General features: G+C 46.0%; 1 protein-coding gene and 1 long non-coding RNA gene across 13 annotated transcripts in view; one reads left to right on the top strand and one right to left on the bottom strand.

The window, feature by feature from the left end:
• smarca2 (SWI/SNF related, matrix associated, actin dependent regulator of chromatin, subfamily a, member 2) overlaps positions 1–24,473 on the bottom strand; it is a 123,339-nt gene extending 98,866 nt beyond the window's left edge. For 5 of the 12 annotated variants that reach the window (XM_046351547.1, XM_046351545.1, XM_046351544.1 and 2 more), the window contains exons 1-6: positions 24,347–24,473; positions 22,457–22,647; positions 22,150–22,282; positions 17,239–17,607; positions 13,450–13,545; positions 3,949–4,195 (exon numbers count right to left, since the gene is read on the bottom strand). In XM_046351547.1, the coding sequence (XP_046207503.1) occupies positions 3,949–4,195; positions 13,450–13,545; positions 17,239–17,607; positions 22,150–22,282; positions 22,457–22,627 (1,016 nt within the window). In that variant the 5' untranslated portion in view covers positions 22,628–22,647; positions 24,347–24,473. Of the gene's footprint in view, positions 1–3,544; positions 3,571–3,614; positions 3,690–3,948; positions 4,196–13,449; positions 13,546–17,238; positions 17,608–22,149; positions 22,283–22,456; positions 22,648–23,466; positions 23,598–23,927; positions 24,058–24,346 lie in introns of those variants that run through there. The other 7 variants (XM_046351543.1, XM_046351541.1, XM_046351539.1 and 4 more) reach the window with 7 other exon arrangements.
• Positions 23,631–25,540, top strand: part of LOC124036694 — a 40,242-nt gene continuing 38,332 nt past the window's right edge. The window contains exon 1 of the long non-coding RNA XR_006838950.1: positions 23,631–23,821. This is a non-coding gene — a long non-coding RNA (uncharacterized LOC124036694). The remainder of the gene's footprint in view (positions 23,822–25,540) is intronic.

Here is a 25,540-nt window from a genome sequence, read left to right on the forward strand (position 1 = left end):
ATATACTGTATTGTATACTATCTACAGTATCTTAATCTATGCCGCTCTGACATTGCTCATCCATTTATTTATATATTCTTAATTCCATTTCTTTACTTAGAATTGTGTGTATTAGGTATTTGTTGTGAAATTGTTAGATATTACTTGTTTTTTAACCAGGTAAGCCAGTTGAGAACAAGTTCTTATTGACAACTGCGACCTGGCCAAGATAAAGCAAAGCAGTGCGACACAAACAACAACACAGAGTTACACATGGAATAAACAAGCAGTCAATAATAAAATACAAATAAATAAATAACAGTGTGCACAAATGAGGTAAGATAAGAGAGGTAAGACAATAAATAGGTCATAGTGGCAAAATAATTACAATTGAGCTATTAAACACTATAGTGATAGATGTGCAGAAGATGAATGTGCAAGTAGAGACACTGGGGTGCAAAGGAGCAAAATAAATAACAGTATGGGGATGAGGGAGTTGGATGGGCTATTTACAGATGGCTGTGTACAGGTGCAGTGATCTGTGAGCTGCTCTGACAGCTGGTGCTTATAGCTAGTGAGGGAGATATGAGTCTCCAGCTTCAGTGATTTTCGCAATTCGTTCCAGTCATTGGCAGCAGGGAACTGGAAGGAAAGACGACAAAGGAGGAATTGGCTTTGGGGGTAAACAGCTAAATAAACCTGCTGGAGCGCGTGCTACGGGTGAGTGCTGCTATGGTGACCAGTGAGCTGAAATAAGGCGGAGCTCTACCTAGCAAAGACTTATCGATGACCTGGAGCCAGTGCTTTTGGCGATGAATATGAAGCGAGGGCCAGCCAACAAGAGCATACAGGTCGCAGTGGTGGGTAGTATATGGGGCTTTGGTGACAAAACGGATGGCACTGTGATAGACTACATCTGAGTAGAGTGTTGGAGGCTATTTTGTAAATTACATCGCTGAAGTCGAGGATGTGTAGGATAATCAGTTTTACGAGGGTATGTTTGGCTGCATGAGTGAAGGATGCTTTGTTGTGAAATAGGAAGCCGATTCTAGATTTAATTTTGGATTGGAGATGTTTAGTATGAGTCTGGAAGGAGAGTTTACAGTCCAGCCAGACACCTAGATATTTGTAGTTGTCCACATATTCTATGTCAGAACAGTCCAGAGTAGTGATGCTGGACAGGCGGGCAGGTGCTGGTAGCGATCGGTTGAAGAGCATGCATTTAGTTTTACTTGCATTTAAGAGCAGGAGGCCACTGAGCATTGAAGCTCGTCTGGAGGTTAGTTAACACAGTGTCGAAAAAAGGGCCAGAAGACTACAAAATGGTGTCGTCTGCGTAGAGGTGGATCAGAGAATCACCAGCAGCAAGAGCGACATCATTCATGTACACAGAGAAAAGAAATCAGCCCGAATTGCAACATATTGCTACACTGTAGGAACTAAAAGCGCACGCATTTCGCTACACCTGCAATAGCATCTGCCAAACATGTGTATTTGATTTGATTAAATGAGCTGGACTTGGGTCATTGATAAGTCATCAACGCAGCCTTATAATACTGTGAAAGGATCCAGAACCCAAGTGATTTGGGTGGATCCCATCCTCCTTATAATGCTGTGAAAGGATCCAGAACCCAAGTGATTTGGGTGGATCCCATCCGCCTTATAATACTGTGAAAGGATCCAGAACCCAAGTGATTTGGGTGGATCCCATCCTCCTTATAATGCTGTGTAAGGATCCAGAACCCAAGTGATTTGGGTGGATCCCATCCTCCTTATAATACTGTGAAAGGATCCAGAACCCAAGTGATTTGGGTGGATCCCATCCGCCTTATAATGCTGTGTAAGGATCCAGAACCCAAGTGATTTGTGTGGATCCCATCCTCCTTATAATGCTGTGAAAGGATCCAGAACCCAAGTGATTTGGGTGGATCCCATCCTTATAAAACGTGTACCTTTTTCCAAAAGGTATCGAAATTGTCAACAAAAGTTTTACCCATTGAGCTGCAATAATCACGTAGCCAGTCGTGAAGAGAAAGAATCCTGCTAATTGCGTTCAATGCCACGATTCAGAGAAGGGCACAGGACCAGATATGATGGGTATTTTATTAGTGTCTAGCAGAGTCAATCAGCTCTTTGAAATCCAGTTTCAACTGTTCAGAGCTGTCATTCACAATGTCATTAAACCCCACATAGACTACAATAGAATCAATGTCCATGTCCTGGTGTAGTACATTCAGGAGCAGCTTAGGGATGTAATTTACTCCAGCTCCGGGATAGGATGTGGTTTTGGCACCAGGAACGGTCACATTTCTTACCATCGAGCTGCCCAAAATCAAAAGGACCACTCCCACGCTTCACAGGATTTGGAGAACCCTTTATGGACAAGCGAGAGGCAGGATAACCTGAGCCCGTTGCTCCCGGCGCCTGGTGCAGGCCTCCGACAGATGGAGAAGTCCCTCTCGATCCAGAGAAGGGAAAGAAGGTTGCAGACGTTGCGCGCGCCAACGAGCGTCTGCGTTGCCAAGGGCTAAAATAGAAGTCAGTTCTATTTCTGACACAGATCGCGGTGCAAGTCCTGCCTCCTTCATCTCCTCATTGGTTATACCCACGTGGGTATACCCACGTGCACCTAATTTATGAAAGTTGCCAATCGCAATATAAAGTCCAGAGAAGAAAAAGCCTAGAAGGAGGAGAGATGACTAGAAACGTTTCGGTTGACCGTTTTATTTGTGGATTAATTGTCGGATTAGAGGACCTTGTGCATTTCAGGTAAAATTACAACTCAAAGTTTATATCCCAGGACAAATTAGCTGGCAAGTGCTAGCTAAATTGCCATGAATGTTTAATGCTTTTCAACCTGTCCCCAAATTAATGTAATTGGTTCAGAGTTTGTTTTGATATTTTAACCTGCGTGTTGTGATCGCGTTTGGTGTGGGGGGACAAAATACATTTATGGCGTAAACACGCAGCCGGTTTGAGTTTATTAAACTGAGTTTATTAAAATATATTATTTTTGTGTAACCCGGACGACGCTGGGCCAATTGTGTGCCGCCCTATGGTTATTCAGTCACGGCCGGTTGTGATACAGCCTGGAATCGAACCAGGGTCTGTAGTGATGTCTTTAGCACTGAGATGCAGTGCCTTAGAACGCAGCCCCACTCTGGCGAATATTGGTTATGTTTAAATCAAAAACAGCAAACCGAGTGTTTTCAGCAGTGTTCAGCTGCGCACTCTGATGACGTCACTTGTGTTGTGTCGGTCACTCGTGTTGTTGGTATCCTGCAGGATCTCTGTGCGGTCCAGGCCCTGTGGTTTCTGGATGGGTTAGGGGTTACCTGTGTAGCTCAGTTGGTAGAGCATGGCGCTTGTAACGCCAGGGTAGTGGGTTCGATCCCCGGGACCACCCATACATAGAATGTATGCACACATGACTGTAAGTCGCTTTGGATAAAAGCGTCTGCTAAATGGCATATATTATATTATAATTATTATTATTATTACTCTCTCTCCTGCAGGATCTCTGTGGGATCCAGGCCCTGTGGTTTCTGGATGGGTTAGGGGTTACCTGTACTCTCTCTCCTGCAGGATCTCTGTGGGATCCAGGCCCTGTGGTTTCTGGATGGGTTAGGGGTTACCTGTACTCTCTCTCCTGCAGTATCTCTGTGGGGTCCAGGCCCTGTGGTTTCTGGATGGGTTAGGGGTTACCTGTACTCTCTCTCCTGCAGTAACTCTGTGGGGTCCAGGCCCTGTGGTTTCTGGATGGGTTAGGGGTTACCTGTACTCTCTCTCCTGCAGTATCTCTGTTGGGTCCAGGCCCTGTGGATTCTAAACAGGTCACGATTAGAGGTCAGGGGTTAGAGGTCAAGGGTTACCTGTACTCTCTCTCCTGCAGTATCTCTGTTGGGTCCAGGCCCTGTGGATTCTAAACAGGTCACGATTAGAGGTCAGGGGTTAGAGGTCAAGGGTTACCTGTACTCTCTCTCCTGCAGTATCTCTGTGGGGTCCAGGCCCTGTGGTTTCTGGATGGGCGTAACGCGGTTCTGTTTCTGTTGCAGTGTGATGACGGGCGACGGCTGCTGTCCCTGGGGCTGATGGGTAATAGAGGGGCCGGACATGGGTCCAGGAGGAGGAGCCTGGGGTGGGGCAGGTGAAGGTCTACCACTGGGGGGCGGAGCTAGAATCTTCTGGGGGTTGCTGGGAGTATCACCACCTTGGCCTGAAACAGGAAGAGCACAAATATATGTGGTCAATCACATTCCATAAATCAACCAATTAGACTATCCAAATTAAACTGAGCCAGACTAACCTTCAAACCAGGGTCTGGGTTAGGATTAACTGAGCCAGACTAAAGGGTATACATTGCACGACTTTCAAAATCGCTGAGCCTCTCACATTAAACGACTGTCTTTCCTGTAGCAGCAGCACAACCAGGTGGACTGGGAATAGCAAGGAGTCATCAGGCCAGGCAGTCCTGAGGCATGGTCCCAGGTTAGGCTGTGCCTAGTGTGTACACCCAGGTTAAATTTAAGGCCATGGTAGGATTGGGTGATTTTACGATTGCATCATCTATTGACGAACGATGGTTTAGCATATTTTAACTTAACCGCATCGCTGGAATCTAGCAGTGCACAACAGAGCACACAGCACGGCGACATGCCAAATGGCCTTTTCTCTAATCGCCATTGCAAGATTTTTCAATGCATATGTGGTAGTTAGACTATTAACATAGTGTAAGAGAACAATTAATATTGTAGAAAGAGTGGAAAGCAACAAATGTCATGTTTTTTCCCCTCCCCTCTCATTATTTTGATATCTTAATTTCCCTTTAATCTCCCTAATCCCCATTTGAATTTGAAGGTAATTTGTTGGCCTAGGCACAGCCTACTCATGATCAACAACCGAATGAATGTATAGGCGTAAAGATGTACCATCTCAGAAAGTTTGCAAAAAGCTTAAATAAAACACAGTATAGTAAAAATGAGAGAGAGAATAAACAATTGTAAAATTAGAGTTTAAGTAAACTTTACTTTGACAAGTTAAACTGATAAACTAATGGCTACCCAGATTACTTGCATTGGCCCCCCAACTTTTACACTGCTGCTACTCTCTTATTATCTATGCATAAGTCACTTTAATAACTCTACCCACATGTTCAGTTGAAGTCAGAAGTTTACATACCTGAGCCAAATACATTTAAACTCAGTTTTTCACAATTCCTGACATTTAATCCAAGTAAAAATTCCCTGTCTTAAATCAGTTAGGATCACCACTTTATTTTAAGAATGTGAAATGTCAGAATAATAGTAGAGAGAATGATTTAATTCAGCTTTTATTTCTTTCATCACATTCTGTGGGTCAGACATTTACATACACTCAATTAGTATTTGGTAGCATTGCCTTTAAATTGTTTAACTTGGGTCAAACGTTTCAGTTGGCCTTCCACAAGATTCCCACAATAAGTTGGGTGAATTTTGTCCCATTCCTCCTGACAGAGCTGGTGTAACTGAGTCAGGTTTGTAGGCCTCCTTGCTCACACACGCTTCTTCAGTTCTGCCCACAAATCTTCTATAGGATTGAGGTCAGGAAGTTGTGTCCACTCCAATATCTTGACATTGTTGTCCATTTTGCCACAACTTTGGAAGTATGCTTGGGGTCATTGTCCACTTGGAAGACCCATTTGCGACCAAGCTTTAACTTCCTGACTGATGTTTTGAGATGTTGCCCCCACAACATGATGCTGCCACCCCCAAGCTTCACAGTCGGGATGGTGTTCTTCGGCTCGCAAGCCTCCCCTTTCTCCTCCTAACATAACGATGGTCATTATGGCCAAACAGTTTTATTTTTGTTTATTATTATTATTTTTGTTTCATCAGACCAGAGGATATTTCTTCAAAAAGTATGATTTTTGACCCCATGTACAGTTGCAGACCGTAGTCTGGCTTTTTTTAATGGCAGTTTTGGAGCAGTGGCTTCTTCCTTGCTGAGCGGCCTTTCAGGTTATGTCGATATAGGACTCGTTGGAATTTTGATACAGTGAATTATAAGTGAAATAATCTGTCTGTAAGCAATTGTTGGAGAAATGACTTGTGTCATGCACAAAGTACTTGCCAAAACTATAGCTTGATAACAATAAATTTGTGTAGTGGTTGAAAAACGAGTTTTAAAAACTTCAAACTAATTAAGTGTATGTAAACTTCTGACTTCAACTGTATATATTACCTCAATTACCTTGACTACCCTCCACATTGACCCTGTACCGTAACCCCCTGTATATAGCCTCCACACTGACTCTGTACCGGTACCCCCTGTATATAGCCTCCACATTGTACCGGTACCCCCTGTATATAGCCTCCACATTGACTCTGTACCGGTACCCCCGGTATATAGCCTCCACATTGACTCTGTACCATAACACCCTGTATATAGCCTCCACATTGACTCTGTACCATAACACCCTGTATATAGCCTCCACATTGATTCTGTACAAGTATCCCCTGTATATAGCCTCCACATTGACTCTGTACCGTAATACCCTGTATATACCCTCCACATTGACTCTGTACCGTAATACCCTGTATATAGCCTCCACATTGACTCTGTACCGTAACACCCTGTATATAGCCTCCACATTGACCCTGTACCGTAACACCCTGTATATAGCCTCCACATTGACTCTGTACCGGTACCCCCTGTATATAGCCTCCACATTGACTCTGTACCGGTACCCCCTGTATATAGCCTCCACATTGTACCGGTACCCCCTGTATATAGCCTCCACATTGACTCTGTACCGGTACCCCCTGTATATAGCCTCCACATTGTACCGGTACCCCCTGTATATAGCCTCCACATTGACTCTGTACTGGTACCCCCTGTATATAGCCTCCACATTGACTCTGTACTGGTACCCCCTGTATATAGCCTCCACATTGACTCTGTACCGGTACCCTCTGTATATAGCCTCCACATTGTACCGGTACCCCCTGGGTATAGCCTCCACATTGACTCTGTACCAGTACTCCCTGTATATAGCCTCCACATTGTACCGGTACCCCCTGTGTATAGCCTCCACACGGACTCTGTACGGTACCCCCTGTATATAGCCTCCACATTGACTCTGTACCAGTACCCCCCTGTATATAGCCTCCACATTGACTCTGTACCAGTACCCCCTGTATATAGCCTCCACATTGTACCGGTACCCCCTGTGTATAGCCTCCACACTGACTCTGTACCAGTACCCCCTGTATATAGCCTCCACACGGACTCTGTACCGGTACCCCCTGTATATAGCCTCCACATTGTACTGGTACCCCCTGTATATAGCCTCCACATTGACTCTGTACCATAACACCCTGTATATAGCCTCCACATTGACTCTGTACCGGTACCCCCTGTATAAAGCCTCCACATTGACTCTGTACCGCAATACCCTGTATATACCCTCCACATTGACTCTGTACCGTAATACCCTGTATATAGCCTCCACATTGACTCTGTACCGTAATACCCTGTATATAGCCTCCACATTGACTCTGTACCGGTACCCCCTGTATATAGCCTCCACATTGTACCGGTACCCCCTGTATATAGCCTCCACATTGACTCTGTACCGGTACCCCCTGTATATAGCCTCCACATTGACCTACCCCCTGTATATAGCCTCCACATTGTACCGGTACCCCCTGTATATAGCCTCCACATTGACTCTGTAGTACCCCCTGTATATAGCCTCCACATTTGTACCCCTGTATATAGCCTCCACATTGTACCGGTACCCCCTGTATATAGCCTCCACATTGTACCGGTACCCCCTGTATATAGCCTCCACATTGACTCTGTACTGGTACCCCCTGTATATAGCCTCCACATTGACTCTGTACTGGTACCCCCTGTATATAGCCTCCACATTGACTCTGTACCGGTACCCTCTGTATATAGCCTCCACATTGACTCTGTACCGTAATACCCTGTATATACCCTCCACATTGACTCTGTACCGTAATACCCTGTATATAGCCTCCACATTGACTCTGTACCGTAACACCCTGTATATAGCCTCCACATTGACCCTGACTAACACCCTGTATATAGCCTCCACATTGACTCTGTACCGGTACCCCCTGTATATAGCCTCCACATTGACTCTGTACCGGTACCCCTGTATATAGCCTCCACATTGTACCGGTACCCCCTGTATATAGCCTCCACATTGACTCTGTACCGGTACCCCCTGTATATAGCCTCCACATTGTACCGGTACCCCCTGTATATAGCCTCCACATTGACTCTGTACTGGTACCCCCTGTATATAGCCTCCACATTGACTCTGTACTGGTACCCCCTGTATATAGCCTCCACATTGACTCTGTACCGGTACCCTCTGTATATAGCCTCCACTGTACCCCTGGGTATAGCCTCCACATTGACTCTGTACCAGTACCCCCTGTATATAGCCTCCACATTGTACCGGTACCCCCTGTGTATAGCCTCCACACGGACTCTGTACCGGTACCCCCTGTATATAGCCTCCACATTGACTCTGTACCAGTACCCCCCTGTATATAGCCTCCACATTGACTCTGTACCAGTACCCCCTGTATATAGCCTCCACATTGTACCGGTACCCCCTGTGTATAGCCTCCACACTGACTCTGTACCAGTACCCCCTGTATATAGCCTCCACACGGACTCTGTACCGGTACCCCCTGTATATAGCCTCCACATTGTACTGGTACCCCCTGTATATAGCCTCCACATTGACTCTGTACCATAACACCCTGTATATAGCCTCCACATTGACTCTGTACCGGTACCCCCTGTATAAAGCCTCCACATTGACTCTGTACCGCAATACCCTGTATATACCCTCCACATTGACTCTGTACCGTAATACCCTGTATATAGCCTCCACATTGACTCTGTACCGTAATACCCTGTATATAGCCTCCACATTGACTCTGTACCGGTACCCCCTGTATATAGCCTCCACATTGTACCGGTACCCCCTGTATATAGCCTCCACATTGACTCTGTACCGGTACCCCCTGTATATAGCCTCCACATTGTACCGGTACCCCCTGTATATAGCCTCCACATTGTACCGGTACCCCCTGTATATAGCCTCCACATTGACTCTGTACCGGTACCCCCTGTATATAGCCTCCACACCGGTACCCCTGTATATAGCCTCCACATTGACGGTACCCCCTGTATATAGCCTCCACATTGTACCGGTACCCCCTGTATATAGCCTCCACATTGACTCTGTACTGGTACCCCCTGTATATAGCCTCCACATTGACTCTGTACTGGTACCCCCTGTATATAGCCTCCACATTGACTCTGTACCGGTACCCTCTGTATATAGCCTCCACATTGTACCGGTACCCCCTGGGTATAGCCTCCACATTGACTCTGTACCAGTACCCCTGTATATAGCCTCCACATTGTACCGGTACCCCCTGTGTATAGCCTCCACACGGACTCTGTACCGGTACCCCCTGTATATAGCCTCCCATTGACTCTGTACCAGTACCCCCTGTATATAGCCTCCACATTGACTCTGTACCAGTACCCCCTGTATATAGCCTCCACATTGACTCTGTACCAGTACCCCCTGTAGCCTCCACATTGTACCGGTACCCCCTGTGTATAGCCTCCACACTGACTCTGTACCAGTACCCCCTGTATATAGCCTCCACGGACTCTGTACCGGTACCCCCTGTATATAGCCTCCACATTGTACTGGTACCCCCTGTATATAGCCTCCACATTGACTCTGTACCATAACACCCTGTATATAGCCTCCACATTGATTCTGTACCGGTACCCCCTGTATAAAGCCTCCACATTGACTCTGTACCGCAATACCCTGTATATACCCTCCACATTGACTCTGTACCGGTACCCCCTGTATATAGCCTCCACATTGTACCGGTACCCCCTGTATATAGCCTCCACATTGACTCTGTACCGGTACCCCCTGTATATAGCCTCCACACGGTACCCCCTGTATATAGCCTCCACATTGACTCTGTACTGGTACCCCCTGTATATAGCCTCCACATTGACTCTGTACTGGTACCCCCTGTATATAGCCTCCACATTGACTCTGTACTGGTACCCCTGTATCCTCCACATTGACTCTGTACCGGTACCCCTGTATATAGCCTCCACATTGTACCCTCTGTATAAAGCCCATTGACTCTGTACCCAATACCCTGTATATACCCTCCACATTGACTCTGTACCGTACCCCCTGTATATAGCCTCCACATTGACTCTGTACCGGTACCCCCTGTATATAGCCTCCACATTGACTCTGTGTACCCCCTGTATATAGCCTCCACCGGTACCCCCTGTATATAGCCTCCACATTGACTCTGTACTGGTACCCCCTGTATATAGCCTCCACATTGACTCTGTACCGGTACCCCCTGTATATAGCCTCCACATTGACTCTGTACCGGTACCCTCTGTATATAGCCTCCACATTGATTCTGTACCGGTACCCCCTGTATAAAGCCTCCACATTGACTCTGTACCGCAATACCCTGTATATACCCTCCACATTGACTCTGTACCGTAATACCCTGTATATAGCCTCCACATTGACTCTGTACCGGTACCCCCTGTATATAGCCTCCACATTGTACCGGTACCCCCTGTATATAGCCTCCACATTGACTCTGTACCGGTACCCCCTGTATATAGCCTCCACATTGTACCGGTACCCCCTGTATATAGCCTCCACATTGACTCTGTACTGGTACCCCCTGTATATAGCCTCCACATTGACTCTGTACTGGTACCCCCTGTATATAGCCTCCACATTGACTCTGTACCGGTACCCTCTGTATATAGCCTCCACATTGTACCGGTACCCCCTGGGTATAGCCTCCACATTGACTCTGTACCAGTACCCCCTGTATATAGCCTCCACATTGTACCGGTACCCCCTGTGTATAGCCTCCACACGGACTCTGTACCGGTACCCCCTGTATATAGCCTCCACATTGACTCTGTACCAGTACCCCCCTGTATATAGCCTCCACATTGACTCTGTACCAGTACCCCCTGTATATAGCCTCCACATTGTACCGGTACCCCCTGTGTATAGCCTCCACACTGACTCTGTACCAGTACCCCCTGTATATAGCCTCCACACGGACTCTGTACCGGTACCCCCTGTATATAGCCTCCACATTGTACTGGTACCCCCTGTATATAGCCTCCACATTGACTCTGTACCATAACACCCTGTATATAGCCTCCACATTGATTCTGTACCGGTACCCCCTGTATAAAGCCTCCACATTGACTCTGTACCGCAATACCCTGTATATACCCTCCACATTGACTCTGTACCGTAATACCCTGTATATAGCCTCCACATTGACTCTGTACCGGTACACCCTGTATATACCCTCCACATTGACCCTGTACCGTAATACCCTGTATATACCCTCCACATTGACTCTGTACCGTAATACCCTGTATATAGCCTCCACATTGACTCTGTACCGTAACACCCTGTATATAGCCTCCACATTGACCCTGTACCGTAACACCCTGTATATAGCCTCCACATTGACTCTGTACCGTAACACCCTGTATATATCGTCGCTTGGTATTTTACTGCTGCTCTTTAATTATTGTTACTCTATTTCTTCTTTTTTCTCTGTATATAGGTATCTTAAAACTGCATCGTTGGTTAAGGGCTTGTAAGTAAGCATTTCACTGTAAGGTATCACCTGTATTCGGGGCATGTGACAAATACAATTTAATTTGATTAAGAGCTCAGAGATTGTGTCGAGGCACAGATCTGGAGATGGGTACCAAAACATTTATGCAGCATTAACGGTCCCCAAGAACACAGTGGCCTCCATCATTCTTAAATGGATAAAGTTAGGAACCACCAAGCCTCTTCCTAGAGCTGGCCATCTGGAAAAACTGAGCAATCGGGGGAGAAGGGCCTTGGTCAGGGAGGTGACCAAGAACCCAATGGTCACTCTGACAGAGCTCCAGAGTTTCTCTGTGGAGATGGGAGAACCTTCCAGAAGGACAACCATCTCTGCAGCATTCCACCAATCAAGCCTTTATGGTAGAGTGGCCAGATGGAAGCCACTCAGTAAAAGGCACATCACATCCCACTTGGATTTTGCCTTAAGGCACCTAAGTCGACTCTCAGACCACGAGGAACAAGATTATGTGGTCTGATGAAACCAAGTTTGAACTCTTTGGCCTGAATGCAAAGGACCACGTCTGGAGGAAACCAGCATTATTCTGTGGGGATGTTTTTCAGCGGCAGAGATTGGGAGTCTATTCAGGATAGAGGGAAAGATGAACGGAGCAAAGTACAGCAACATTATTGATGAAAATCCTCTCCAGAGCGTTCAAGGACAACAACCCTAAGCACACAGCCAAGAGAAAGCAGGAGTGGCTTCGGGACAAGTCTCTGAATGTCCTTGAGTGGCCCGGACTTGATCCCCATTTAACATCTCTGGATAGACCTGAAAATAGCTGTGCAGCGACACTTCCCATCCAACCTGACAGAGCTTGAGAGGATCTGCAGAGAAGAATGGGAGAAACTCCCCAAATACAGGTGTGCCAAGCTTGTAGCGTCACACCCAAGAAGGTTTGAGGCTGTAATCACTGCCAAAGGTGCTTCAACAAAGTACTGAGTAAAACGTCTGAATACTTACGTAAATGTCATATTTCGTTTTTTAATTGTATTTGTTTTTTGCTTTGTCATGATAGAGTTTTGTGTGTAGATTGATGAGGGAATCAACCTATTTAATACATTTTAGAATAAGGCTGGAACATAGCAAAATGTGGTCAAGGGGTCTGAATACTTTCCGAATGCACTGTAAGTAATGTGTGAATGTTTGATAGTGTATGTGATGTAAACAGAGAAGTCTACTTTCTTGGGGGCCTGAATATTGAATATTGACTAGTTTTCAAGCTGTCCACTCAAGAGGAAGCTTCCAACTGTAACCAGTGCCTGTAATCTGGTTCAGGTTATTAATCAACCTAACAGGATGTTTACAAACTATACAGGAACAAGATAATCCACATGTATTGATCACATTTTTACTAATACTGACTGCAGAACCCATTGGATGCAGTGATCACAATATAGTGGCTATATACAGGAAAGCCAAAGTTCCAACAGCTGGGCCTAAAATAGTGTATAAGAGATCATACAACAGATGTTGTTGTGACTCTGCAGATGATGTTACAAATATTTGTTGGTTTGATGTGATTAATGAGGAGCATCCAGACGCTGCACTTGAAGAATTTATGACATTTCTTCCAATTATGGATAAACATGTACCTGTAAACATGTACCTGTTAAGAAACTGACTGTTAGAACTGTTAAGGCTCAATTGATGAGGAATTGAGTCAGATGTGCCAGACTAACCTTCAGACCAGGGTCTGGTTTAAGATTAACTGAGTCAGACTAACCTTCAGGCCAGGGTTTGGGTCCGTGTGTCTGATTTTGTCCTGGCATAGTGATGGTGGGACCAGGGCCTGACTGAGGGCCAGACATAGAGGACATACCTGACAACACAACAGTTAAATAATGGGTATAACGGGCAACACAACAGTTAAATAATGGGTATAACTGGCAACACAACAGTTAAATAATGGGTATAACTGGCAACACAACAGTTAAATAATGGGTATAACTGGCAACTCAGAGTTTGACAATGTCATTGTGTCAACACCTGGTACCACTTGTAAAAACAGTTAAGATGATGGATGACAAGTAAATAGGCCCAATACAAAATCGAACAGTCACTTAGATCATCGGCCAGTCCCTTAGATCATCGACCAGTCACTTAGATCATCGGCCAGTCCCTTAGATCATCGGCCAGTCCCTTAGATCATCGGCCAGTCCCTTAGATCATCGGCCAGTCCCTTAGATCATCGGCCAGTCCCCTACATCCTACGCCCTATGCACTTGTGATGGATTCTCATAATCACCCCAAACAATGTTTTCCACTAGCGCAACAGCAGATTACGGACTAATATTCAACCGGCAACTTTTTCCACTTAAAATAACTAGGCTACTCTTCAGGCAACTGTCAGTCACAAAGCGAGCGATGACAGGGAAACTGCAGGTTTGACAGTCTTCTGTTGTCCCGCCTCCCAGGAACCTGTGGGCAGTGTGGTTGGTTAATTTCTTTACACAGCGGAAAGGGAGAGCATGATGCTCCTTCACGGTCTCTGTGAGTGAGTTTCAGGGCTCGACAGTGTGACCATTTTACTCACATTTGTGCCTAAAAACAGATCTGTGTGAACTGAAAAGTTCATTATGAGCACGTGTGAGTTGTGATTTATAGCAACAACAAAAATCCTGCAGGAGCTATTTTGATGATTAGGCCTGGCTCGCAGTCGGCATCCAATTCATCCCAAAGGTGTTCGATGGGGTTGAGGTCAGAGCTCTGTGCAGGCCAGTCAAGTTCTTCCACACCGATCTCGACAAACCATTTCTGTATGGACATTGCTTTGTGCATGGGTGCATTGTCATGCTGAAACAGAAAGGGTCTTCCCCAAACTGTTGCCACAAAGTTGGAAGCACAGAATTGTCCAGAATGTCATTGTATGCTGTAGCGTTAAGATTTCCCTTCACTGGAATTAAGGGGCCCGAACCATGACAAAACAGCCCCAGACCATTATTCCTCCTCCACCAGACTTTACAGTTGGCACTATGCATTGGGACAGGTAGTGTTCTCCTAACATCCACCAAATGCAGATTCTTCCTTCGTACTGCCAGATGGTGAAGCGTGATTCATCACTCCAGAGAATGCGTTTTCACTGCTCCAGAGTTTAATGGCTGTGAGCTTTACACCAGTCCAGCTGACGCTTGGCATTGCACATGGTTATCTTAGACTTGTGTGCGGTCGCTTGGTCATGGAAATTAATTTCATGAAGCTCCCGACTAACAGTTCTTGTGCTGACGTTGCTTCCAGAGGCAGTTTGGAACTCAGTAATGAGTGTTGCAACCGAGGACAGATGATTTTTATGCACTATGTGCTTCAACACTCTGCGGTCCTGTTCTGTGAGTTTGTGTGGTCTACCACTTCATGGCTGAGGCGTTGTTGCTCCTAGACATTTCCATTTCCCAATATTTTTTTGTTTTACCTTTATTTAACCAGGCAAGTCAATTAAGAACAAATTCTTATTTTCAATGACGGCTTTGGAACAGTGGGTTAACTGCCTGTTCAGGGGCAGAACGACAGATTTGTACCTTGTCATCTCGGGGGTTTTGAACTCACAACCTTCCGGTTACTAGTCCAACGCTCTAACCACTAGGCTACCCTGCCGCCGCGACAGCACTTACAGTTGACTGGGGCATCTCTAGCAGAGCAGAAATGTGAAGAATTGAGTTGTTGGAAAGGTGGCATCCTAGGGTGGTGCCACGTTGAAAGTCACTGAGCTTTTCAGTAAGGTCATTCTACTGCCAATGTTTCTCTATGGAGATCGCATGGCTGGGTGCTCGATTGTATAGACCTGTCAGCAATGGGTGTGGCTGAAATAGCAGAACCAACTCATTTAAAGGTGTGTCCACATACGTTTTTATATACACCACTGGTCAAAAGTTTTAGAACACCAAGGGTTTTTCTTTATTTTTACTATTTTCTACATTGTAGAATAATAGTGAAGACATCAAAACTATGAAATAACACATGGAATAATTTAGCGATCAAAAGGGCCCAGAAGTGGTTTTAGGTGAACTTCCCCTTTAAGATTATATTCTGCCAACTATGTGAATCCAACCTGTATTTTCACTACTGGGCTGCATTCTCCTGGGTCAGATCTTTAAAAGTTTGGGGTACATTCGGGTACCTGTTTGGGGTACTTTGGGGTTGTTTGGGTACCTGTTTGGAGTACTTTGGGGTTGTCTGGTGTAACTGTTTGGAGTACCTGTTTGGGGTTGTCTGGGTACCTGTTTGGGTACCTGTTTGGAGTACCTGTTTGGAGTACTTTGGGGTTGTTTGGGTACCTGTTTGGAGTACTTTGGGGTTGTTTGGGTACCTGTTTGGAGTACCTGCTTGGGGTGCTTTGGGGTTGTTTGGGTACCTGCTTGGGGTGCTTTGGGGTTGTTTGGGTACCTGTTTGGAGTACTTTGGGGTTGTTTGGGTACCTGTTTGGAGTACCTGCTTGGGGTGCTTTGGGGTTGTTTGGGTACCTGCTTGGGGTGCTTTGGGGTTGTTTGGGTACCTGTTTGGAGTACTTTGGGGTTGTTTGGGTACCTGTTTGGGTACCTGTTTGGAGTACTTTGGGGTTGTTTGGGTACCTGTTTGGATACCTGTTTGGAGTACTTTGGGGTTGTTTGGGTACCTGCTTGGGGTGCTTTGGGGTTGTTTGGGTACCTGTTTGGAGTACTTTGGGGTTGTTTGGGTACCTGTTTGGAGTACCTGCTTGGGGTGCTTTGGGGTTGTTTGGGTACCTGCTTGGGGTGCTTTGGGGTTGTTTGGGTACCTGTTTGGAGTACTTTGGGGTTGTTTGGGTACCTGTTTGGGTACCTGTTTGGAGTACTTTGGGGTTGTTTGGGTACCTGCTTGGGGTGCTTTGGGGTTGTTTGGGTACCTGTTTGGAGTACTTTGGGGTTGTTTGGGTACCTGTTTGGAGTACTTTGGGGTTGTTTGGGTACCTGTTTGGAGTACCTGCTTGGGGTGCTTTGGGGTTGTTTGGGTACCTGTTTGGAGTACTTTGGGGTTGTTTGGGTACCTGTTTGGAGTACTTTGGGGTTGTTTGGGTACCTGTTTGGAGTACTTTGGGGTTGTTTGGGTACCTGTTTGGAGTACCTGCTTTGGGGTTGTTTGGGTACCTGTTTGGAGTACCTGCTTTGGGGTTGTTTGGGTACCTGTTTGGAGTACTTTGGGGTTGTTTGGGTACCTGTTTGGAGTACTTTGGGGTTGTTTGGGTACCTGTTTGGAGTACCTGTTTGGGGTTGTTTGGGTACCTGTTTGGAGTACTTTGGAGTACCTGTTTAGGGTTGTGTTTGCTACTTTGGGGTACCTGTTTGGTGTTGTTTAGGGTTGTTTGGGGTGATTAGTAGGACCCCTTGTGATGATCTGAGTGGATTTGATTAGCCTAAGCAATATGGTGAAACTTCCACCTAGCCTGTCAAGAGGTCTAGGTGGAGCTGTTGCTATATTACTAACACCTGTCAATACCTCTCAGATCTCCACAAGTGCATAGGGTCTAGGGCTCCATTTGGAATTGGCCCTAAGTGTCACCTACCAGGAGGCCTGCTGTAGGGGCTGCCAGTGCTCGGCTGCTGCTGCTGTTGTTGCTGCATGGTGGGCAGACTCCTCTTGCCCTGGACCGCCAGCTGGAGGTTTTCAGGAAGCGGTTGGCCCCGCCCCAGAATCTTATAGGCCAAGATCTGGGCCCGGAGTTGCTGTAATTGGACAGGGCTGAAGGAGGAGCAGCCACGACCAAGAGGCCCCTGTGGACCCATGGCTGACTGGGGGTCCATCTGGGGTATCATGGAGCCCGACGGGACAGGGGACATCTGAGGGGGCATGGGAGGCGTAGGGCCGCCCCTGGATAGGGGGCTGGAAGCGTGCTCTGGGACACCCAGGGGGGAGGGTTGTGGGGGCATGTAGCCTACAGGAGAGACAACAGTATGTTGATTATACATCAGGTATGTGTGTTATACATCAGGTATGTGTTTTGTACTGTAGATTATACATCAGGTATGTGTTTTGTACATTATACATCAGGTATGTGTTTTGTACTATAGATTATACATCAGGTATGTGTTTTGTACTGTAGATTATACATCAGGTATGTGTTTTGTACTGTAGATTATACATCAGGTATGTGTTTTGTACTGTAGATTATACATCAGGTATGTGTTTTGTACTGTAGATTATACATCAGGTATGTGTTTTGTACTGTAGATTATACATCAGGTATGTGTTTTGTACTGTAGATTATACATCAGGTATGCGTTTTGTACTGTAGATTATACATCAGGTATGTGCTTTATACAGTAGATTATACATCAGGTATGTAGGTTATACATCAGGTATGTGTTTTGTACTGTAGATTATACATCAGGTATGTGTTTTGTACTGTAGATTATACATCAGGTATGTGTTTTGTACTGTAGATTATACATCAGGTATGTGTATTATACATCAGGTATGTGTGTTATACCTCAGGTATGTGTGCTAGACGTGTGTTAAACATTAGACTTTAGATATGTGAGCTAAATATTAGAAAATATAAATAAGGACGTGGATCAATGTGTTGGTGATAGTAAATGAGGCAACAGAGCAAATAGAGGAGACTAAACTGCTTGGTGTAACACTGGACTGTAAACTGTCAAAACATATTGATGCAATGGTAGCTAAAATAGGGAGAAGTCTGTCTGTAATAAAGTGCTGCTCTGCTTTCTTGACATCACAGTCAATTAAACAAGTCCTATAGGCCTTAGTTTCATCACACCTGGACTACTGCCCAGGGACATGAAGATAAACATAGGTCAATTACAGTTGGACCAGAACAGAGCAGCCCAGCTGACCCTTAAATGTACAGAGGGCTAATATCAATAACATGCATGTCAATCTCTCCTGACTCAAAGTCGAGAGATTGACTGCATCATTACTTGTCTTTGAGAGGTATTGATGTGTTGAAAACACCAAACTCTCAGTTCAAACAGCTAACACACACTCAGACACCCAAGACATGCCACCAGATGTCTCTTCACAGTCCCCAAGTCCAGAACAGACTTTGGGAAGCACACAGTACTACACAGAGCCATGACTACATGGAACTGTCTTCCACATCAGTTACCTAAGATAGCAGTAAAATCAGTACTACACAGAGCCATGACTACATGGAACTCTTCCACATAAGATAACCCAAGCTAGCAGTAAAATCTAAAAAACAAACACACAGATAAAACACCTCACGGCACAACGCAGACTGTGACTACACACACACACACACACACACACTGAACACACCCACACATTATAATATTGTACACTAGCTCCACCCCGCCCTACGGGTGGTAAATCATTGGATCTGAATAATTGTATTCAATACAACTCAACCTTTGAGGACTACAACCATATAAATACAATGTATTTATGCCTATTAATAAACCATTGTAAACTTCCTGTCCATGGCTATTTTGTTCACTGCTTACTGTCAATTTCTCACTGTCACCCTACGTTCACACATTGATTTCATACAGAAAAATGCAACTAGGGCCATGTAAATCATTGTTAGGCTACTCATTTAGAATCCACCGGTGGCACCTTGTGTGACCATAAGTTTGTGTGAGACCGGGCACAGTAAAATAATTTGGTTGCAAAAGTTACTGGTCTGCCATACACCTTAGAAGGCCATTCATCACACCTAAGTGATAATGCCCAAGAAGCCAATATTTGGCAGATATATTGGCACAGGATTTGTCGAGGGCTGTCAAATCGTGCCAATATAACCTCCAAACAACAGCTTCAAGGGAATAATTAGATCAAATCACATTTTATTTGTCATATGCGCTGAATACAACAGGTGTAGTAGACCTTACAGTGAAATGCTTACATACAAGCCCTTAACCAACAATGAAGTTAAGAAAATTAACTGGGCTCTTGACCACCACCCCTCAACTAACTGGGATCCTGACTACCATCACTCCCCTAACTGGGCTCCTGACTACCATCCCTCCCCTAACCCTACCACCCCTCCTCTAACCCTACCACCCCTCCTCTAACCCTACCACCCCTCCTCTAACCCTACCACCCCTCCTCTAACCCTACCACCCCTCCTCTAACCCTACCACCCCTCCTCTAACCCTACCACCCCTCTCCTAACTGGGCTCCTGACTACCACCCCTCCACTAACTGGGCTCCTGAATACCATCCCTCCCCTAACCCTACCACCCCTCCTCTAACCCTACCACCCCTCCTCTAACCCTACCACCCCTCCTCTAACCCTACCACCCCTCCTCTAACCCTACCACCCCTCTCCCAACTGGGCTCCTGACTACCACCCCTCCCCTAACTGGGCTCCTGACTACCACCCCTCCCCTTACCCTACCACCCCTCTCTAAACTGGGCTCCTGACTACCACCCATCCCCTAACCCTACCACCCCTCCCCCAACTGGGCTCCTGACTACCACCCCTCTCCTAACCCTACTACCTCTCCCCTAACCCTACCACCCCTCCCCTTACCCTACAACCCCTCTCTAAACTGGGCTCCTGACTACCACCCATCCCCTAACCCTACCACCCCTCCCCCAACTGGGCTCCTGACCACCACCCCTCCCCTAACCCTACTACCCCTCCCCTAACCCTACCACCCCTCCCCCAACTACCTGACTACCACCCCTCCCCTAACCCTACTACCTCTCCCTAAACCCTACCACCCTTCCCCTTACCCTACCACCCCTCTCTAAACTGGGCTCCTGACTACCACCCATCACCTAACCCTACCACCCCTCCCCCAACTGGGCTCCTGACTACCACCCCTCCCTAACCCTACTACCCCTCCCTAACCCTATTACCCCTCCCCTAACCCTATTACCCCTCCCCTAACCTTATTACCCCTCCCCTAACCCTACCACCCCTCCCCTAACCCTACCACCCCTCCCCTAACCCTACCACCCCTCCCCTATCCCTACCACCCCTCCCATAACCCTAACACCCCTCCCTAACTGGGCTCCCTAACCCTACCACCCCTCCCCCATCTGGGCTCCTGACTACCACCCCTCCCCTAACCCTACCACCCCTCTCTAAACTGGTCTCCTGACTACCACCCATCCCCTAACCCTACCACCCCTCCCCCAACTGGGCTCCTGACTACCACCCCTCCCCCCCTCCCTAACCCTATTACCCCTCCCCTAACCCTATTACCCCTCCCTAACCCTACCACCCCTCCCCTAACCCTAACACCCCTCCCCTAACCCTAACACCCCTCCCCTAACCCTAACACCCCTCCCTAACTGGGCTCCCGACTACCACCCCTCCCCCAACTGGGCTCCCGACTACCACCCCTCCCCCATCTGGGCTCCTGACTACCACCCCTCCCCTAACCCTACCACCCCTCTCTAAACTGGGCTCCTGACTACCACCCATCCCCTAACCCTACCACCACTCCCCCAACTGGGCTCCTGACTACCACCCCTAACCCTAACCCTCCCTAACCCTACACCCCTCCCTAACCCTAACCCCTCCCTTAACCCTACTACCCCTCCCCTAACCCTACCACCCCTCCCCTAACCCTACCACCCCTCCCCCCCTCCCCTATCCCTAACACCCCTCCCATAACCCTAACACCCCTCCCTAACTGGGCTCCCGACTACCACCCCTCCCCCATCTGGGCTCCTGACTACCACCCCTCCCCTAACCCTACCACCCCTCTCTCAACTGGGCTCCTGACTACCACCCATCCCATAACCCTACCACCCCTAACCCTACCACCCCTCCCCCAACTGGGCTCCTGACTACCACCCCTCCCCTAACCCTACCGCCCCTCCCCTTGTTTAAAAAAATTATATATATATATATATATATATATATATATATATATATATATATATATATATATATACACACACGTACACTGAGTGTACAAATCATTAAGAACATCCGCTCTTTCCATGACAGACTGACCAGACGAATCCAGGTGAAAGCTATGAGCCCTTACTGATGTCACTTGTTAAATCCACTTGAATCAGTGTAGATGAAGAGGAGACAGGTTAAAGGATTTTAAGCCTTGAGACATGGATTGTTTGTGTGCCATTCAGAGGGTGAATGGGCAAGAAAAAAGATGTACCTGCCTTTGAACGGCAAAAGGGGGGCGCACCGGTTTGAGTGTGTCAAGAACTGCAACGCTGCTGGGTTTTTCACTCTCAACAGTTTCCTTTGTGTATCAAGAATGGTCCACCACCCAAATGACATCCAGCAAACTTGACAACTGTGGGAAGCATAGGAGTCAACATGGGTCAGCATCCATATGAAATGCTTTCGACACCTTGTAGAACAAATTGATGCTGTTCTGAGGGCAAAGGGGGGTGCAACTCCATATTAGGAAGGTGTTCCTAATGCTTTGTACACTCAGTGTATATAGCTTTGTGTATATAGCTTTCTACATTACTGTATTTGCTGTGCTGTGTTTTGTCGCTGTGTTACCTTGGTTGATGTGCTGGTCCAGAGGGCTCTGTGAAGGGCCCATTCCGCTGTGTAGTGCCCTCATCCCAACTCCCTTCATCTGGCCATAGTTAGTCTCATCTCCCATCCCCTTCTCATCAACGCCCTCCATCGGCTGGAAACACATTCACATCAACCTGGGATACTGTGGCTCGCCTTTAGTGAAGCGCATAGCGCACATATCATACAATTACATATAGTCATTCAATAGGATATCTGTGGCATATTTTATATACTGTATCATACAGCAACTTCAGCACTGTGGGTGTGTTGTAGTGTTGAGGATTACCTGGTGCATGGTGAGCATGGTGTCCTGAAGGTAGTCCCCAGCCCCCTGCCCCTGTAGGCTGGGGGGTCCGCTGGGGGGTCCGGAGCTAGGGGAGGGGCCTGGTCCTGGGCACGGAGAGGGACCCGGGTGGGGCTGGGACATACCACCCGCATGCTCTGTAGGGGTGGACATCTACTGATCTACTGACTGTACTACACCGGAGAGGAGGAAGTTTAGTCATTACATTTATTTCATCATTTTGTTGTTATTCATTTGTTTATTATTGATAAACCACATATGTTTTTTACTTTCTGTAAGTCAGCTTGATATTTCAGACACTAATCATTATTGGTAATTGTGAAAAGACACCAAATAATAGGCTATACATCAAAATAGGTCACTACACATCATAGGGTATTTCTAATAAAACAAGTGTGCATTTTTAGATGATACGACTAAACAGTGTGGAGAAATTCCACGGTAACAGAATGATGCTGAAACTCAGATGTTTCACTTCAAATGTATGTCAAACAATTGCAACGTTAAACAAACCATACAACTTTATGCACGAGGATTACATTTAACAATTTCCACTGTTAAAAGTAGTGCCATCATTCTGTTTACAAATGGAGCAAATGTAACTCAAAGTCTGTTCAAGAACGTTGAACAACATTTTAGGGAAACGAGTAGATCAGTACAAACCGTAACACAACATAGCAAACGTTTCATGGAAGGGAACTGACTGTAGTAGTTTGGGGTCAGACCAAGACCCCAGCGGTGTTCAAGTAAATGTGTTTTTGGAAAATGTGCCCTGGAAATTGTTAAAAGTAGTCCTTGTGCATACACTGGTATAGTTTGTTTAACTTTGAAATCGGTGGTTTTGTTTACATCATTCTGTTATCGTGGAATGGCCCTGTGATAAAAAATAAAAAACCGGGTAGGAAAACACAGCGTTTACCGAAGCAGAGTAGCGGAGATCTACATAAAAATGTCCTGATTTAACCCAACACGCCTCCTCCCAGCTGACTGACCTGTCAACACGTGTTGAAGTGTTTCATTAAGATCAAGGGAAGGTGTAGTTAGATAAATATCTTTATTTAATTTACTGTAGCTACGCATATTACCCGCATAACTGGATTATCGAATGTGTGAGCTTTAATGGCGCATAGTTTCGTCAATTTCAACCCAAATGGCTTTGTTTAGTAGCTTAGTGAAGCAAACCAGAATACGCATACGTCTAAGTCACCTAAACAACGTAGAGGCTTTACACACGACATTACAAATGGCGAAGATAACGGTTTAGCATGTTGTTTATCACATGCTGAAAACGAGGACGGTCGAGCTGTCATTTCCTGACCATCTGAAAGCAGGCCTCAACTTTTGCAGGTCTGTCAGCGCTGTTGCAAAGTAGCTATTTATTTCATAAACATTTGTCATCTCAACTCGGTCTATGTTAATACGCGGATGCATGAAATGATGGCAAAGCATTTACGTTCTTGCTAAAAAATGGATCAAATCGTGTAGAGATGTTGGGGGACGAGCTGATCCTTCCCTGAACGACCGTTTCTCTGCTCAACTTCTAACATGGTGGCCGCTGCTATCAAACCAAAATAAACCGTCAGGGACGGGAAATAAAAGCTCACATGTGATCACGCAGAATAAAATTACATTTATTAGGATTTACTAAGCTGTTTTTTTTAACCCCCCCCCCCCAACTCATGATATAAAACACGGATAATTCAGCAGAACGGTAGTTAACAGTAGCTAAGTTAGCTCGCTAGCAAAAGCATGCCACCAACTTCAAATCAAATGGACTGTAACCTACTACTAACAAGCTAGCTAGCAACGTAACGGCCAGTAAACATTCGGTATAACTATTTGTCAAATACAGTAAACTTGAACTCTATTTACCTTACGGTAGACTAAACGGAATTCAGTCTAAAATATATATATATATATATTTCTGCTTTAAAATATGACTGCCATCTGTACGGTCCCTCCCTCTCTGTTTTTTTTGACGTCTCAAGTTCAGGCTCTTTTGATTTGCCGAGACCGCATGAAAATGCCACCAAACTGTAAAATGATTGGTTAAAGAATACATCAGTTATTACTTTCTCCGTTCTAAGGCGGGACTAATGTTCAGAAATCACTGAGAAAAAAAAAGTGTCTTCGTGCGTGTGGAAAACTAGTTATTACAGTGCCCGCTCTGACAAAGTTTCCAATGTAATGTTACAAAACATGCCAAGTAAATACATCGAAATTAAATAGAAAACGTGCTCCTCTCGAACCACGTCATTCACTATTCACAAAGGCTGTGTAGCTTTGTCTATTCCTTGACTTTCCCGAAGGAGCTGTGCTGTGTGCATGTACCATTGCAAAAGCCACTGATAATTATATGTAAGTCTAGACATCTTTCTGTTGTTGTTTCTTGTTGTAAAACTACATATCCCAACATTCAAATATTTGATTAAATAGGAAATTAATGTGATTATGTGGCAAATGGTGAACATGCCAGAACAGCATTATAGTATGCCTACTGTGATTATCTGGTCAAGTGTTTAGTTTTTGTTAATATAAACAAAACATCTGATAGAATATCTAGAGCCAGGAGTTTTTCCTAACATGACCTGATGAGGGTTAACTCCTGGATAGATAGGCCTGCTATAGAGTGACGGTCTGTAGACCTGATGAGGGTTAACTCCTGGATAGATAGGCCTGCTATAGAGTGACGGTCTGTAGACCTGATGAGGGTTAACTCCTGGATAGATAGGCCTGCTATAGAGTGACGGTCTGTAGACCTGATGAGGGTTAACTCCTGGATAGATAGGCCTGCTATAGAGTGACGGTCTGTAGACCTGATGAGGGTTAACTCCTGGATAGATAGGCCTGCTATAGAGTGACGGTCTGTAGACCTGATGAGGGTTAACTCCTGGATAGATAGGCCTGCTATAGAGTGACGGTCTGTAGACCTGATGAGGGTTAACTCCTGGATAGATAGGCCTGCTATAGAGTGACGGTCTGTAGACCTGATGAGGGTTAACTCCTGGATAGATAGGCCTGCTATAGAGAGAAAACCAGTGACCATCTGTAGATGAGCACAAATTT

Source organism: Oncorhynchus gorbuscha, linkage group LG05 (assembly GCF_021184085.1).
Source record: "Oncorhynchus gorbuscha isolate QuinsamMale2020 ecotype Even-year linkage group LG05, OgorEven_v1.0, whole genome shotgun sequence".
Classification (NCBI taxonomy): domain Eukaryota; kingdom Metazoa; phylum Chordata; class Actinopteri; order Salmoniformes; family Salmonidae; genus Oncorhynchus; species Oncorhynchus gorbuscha.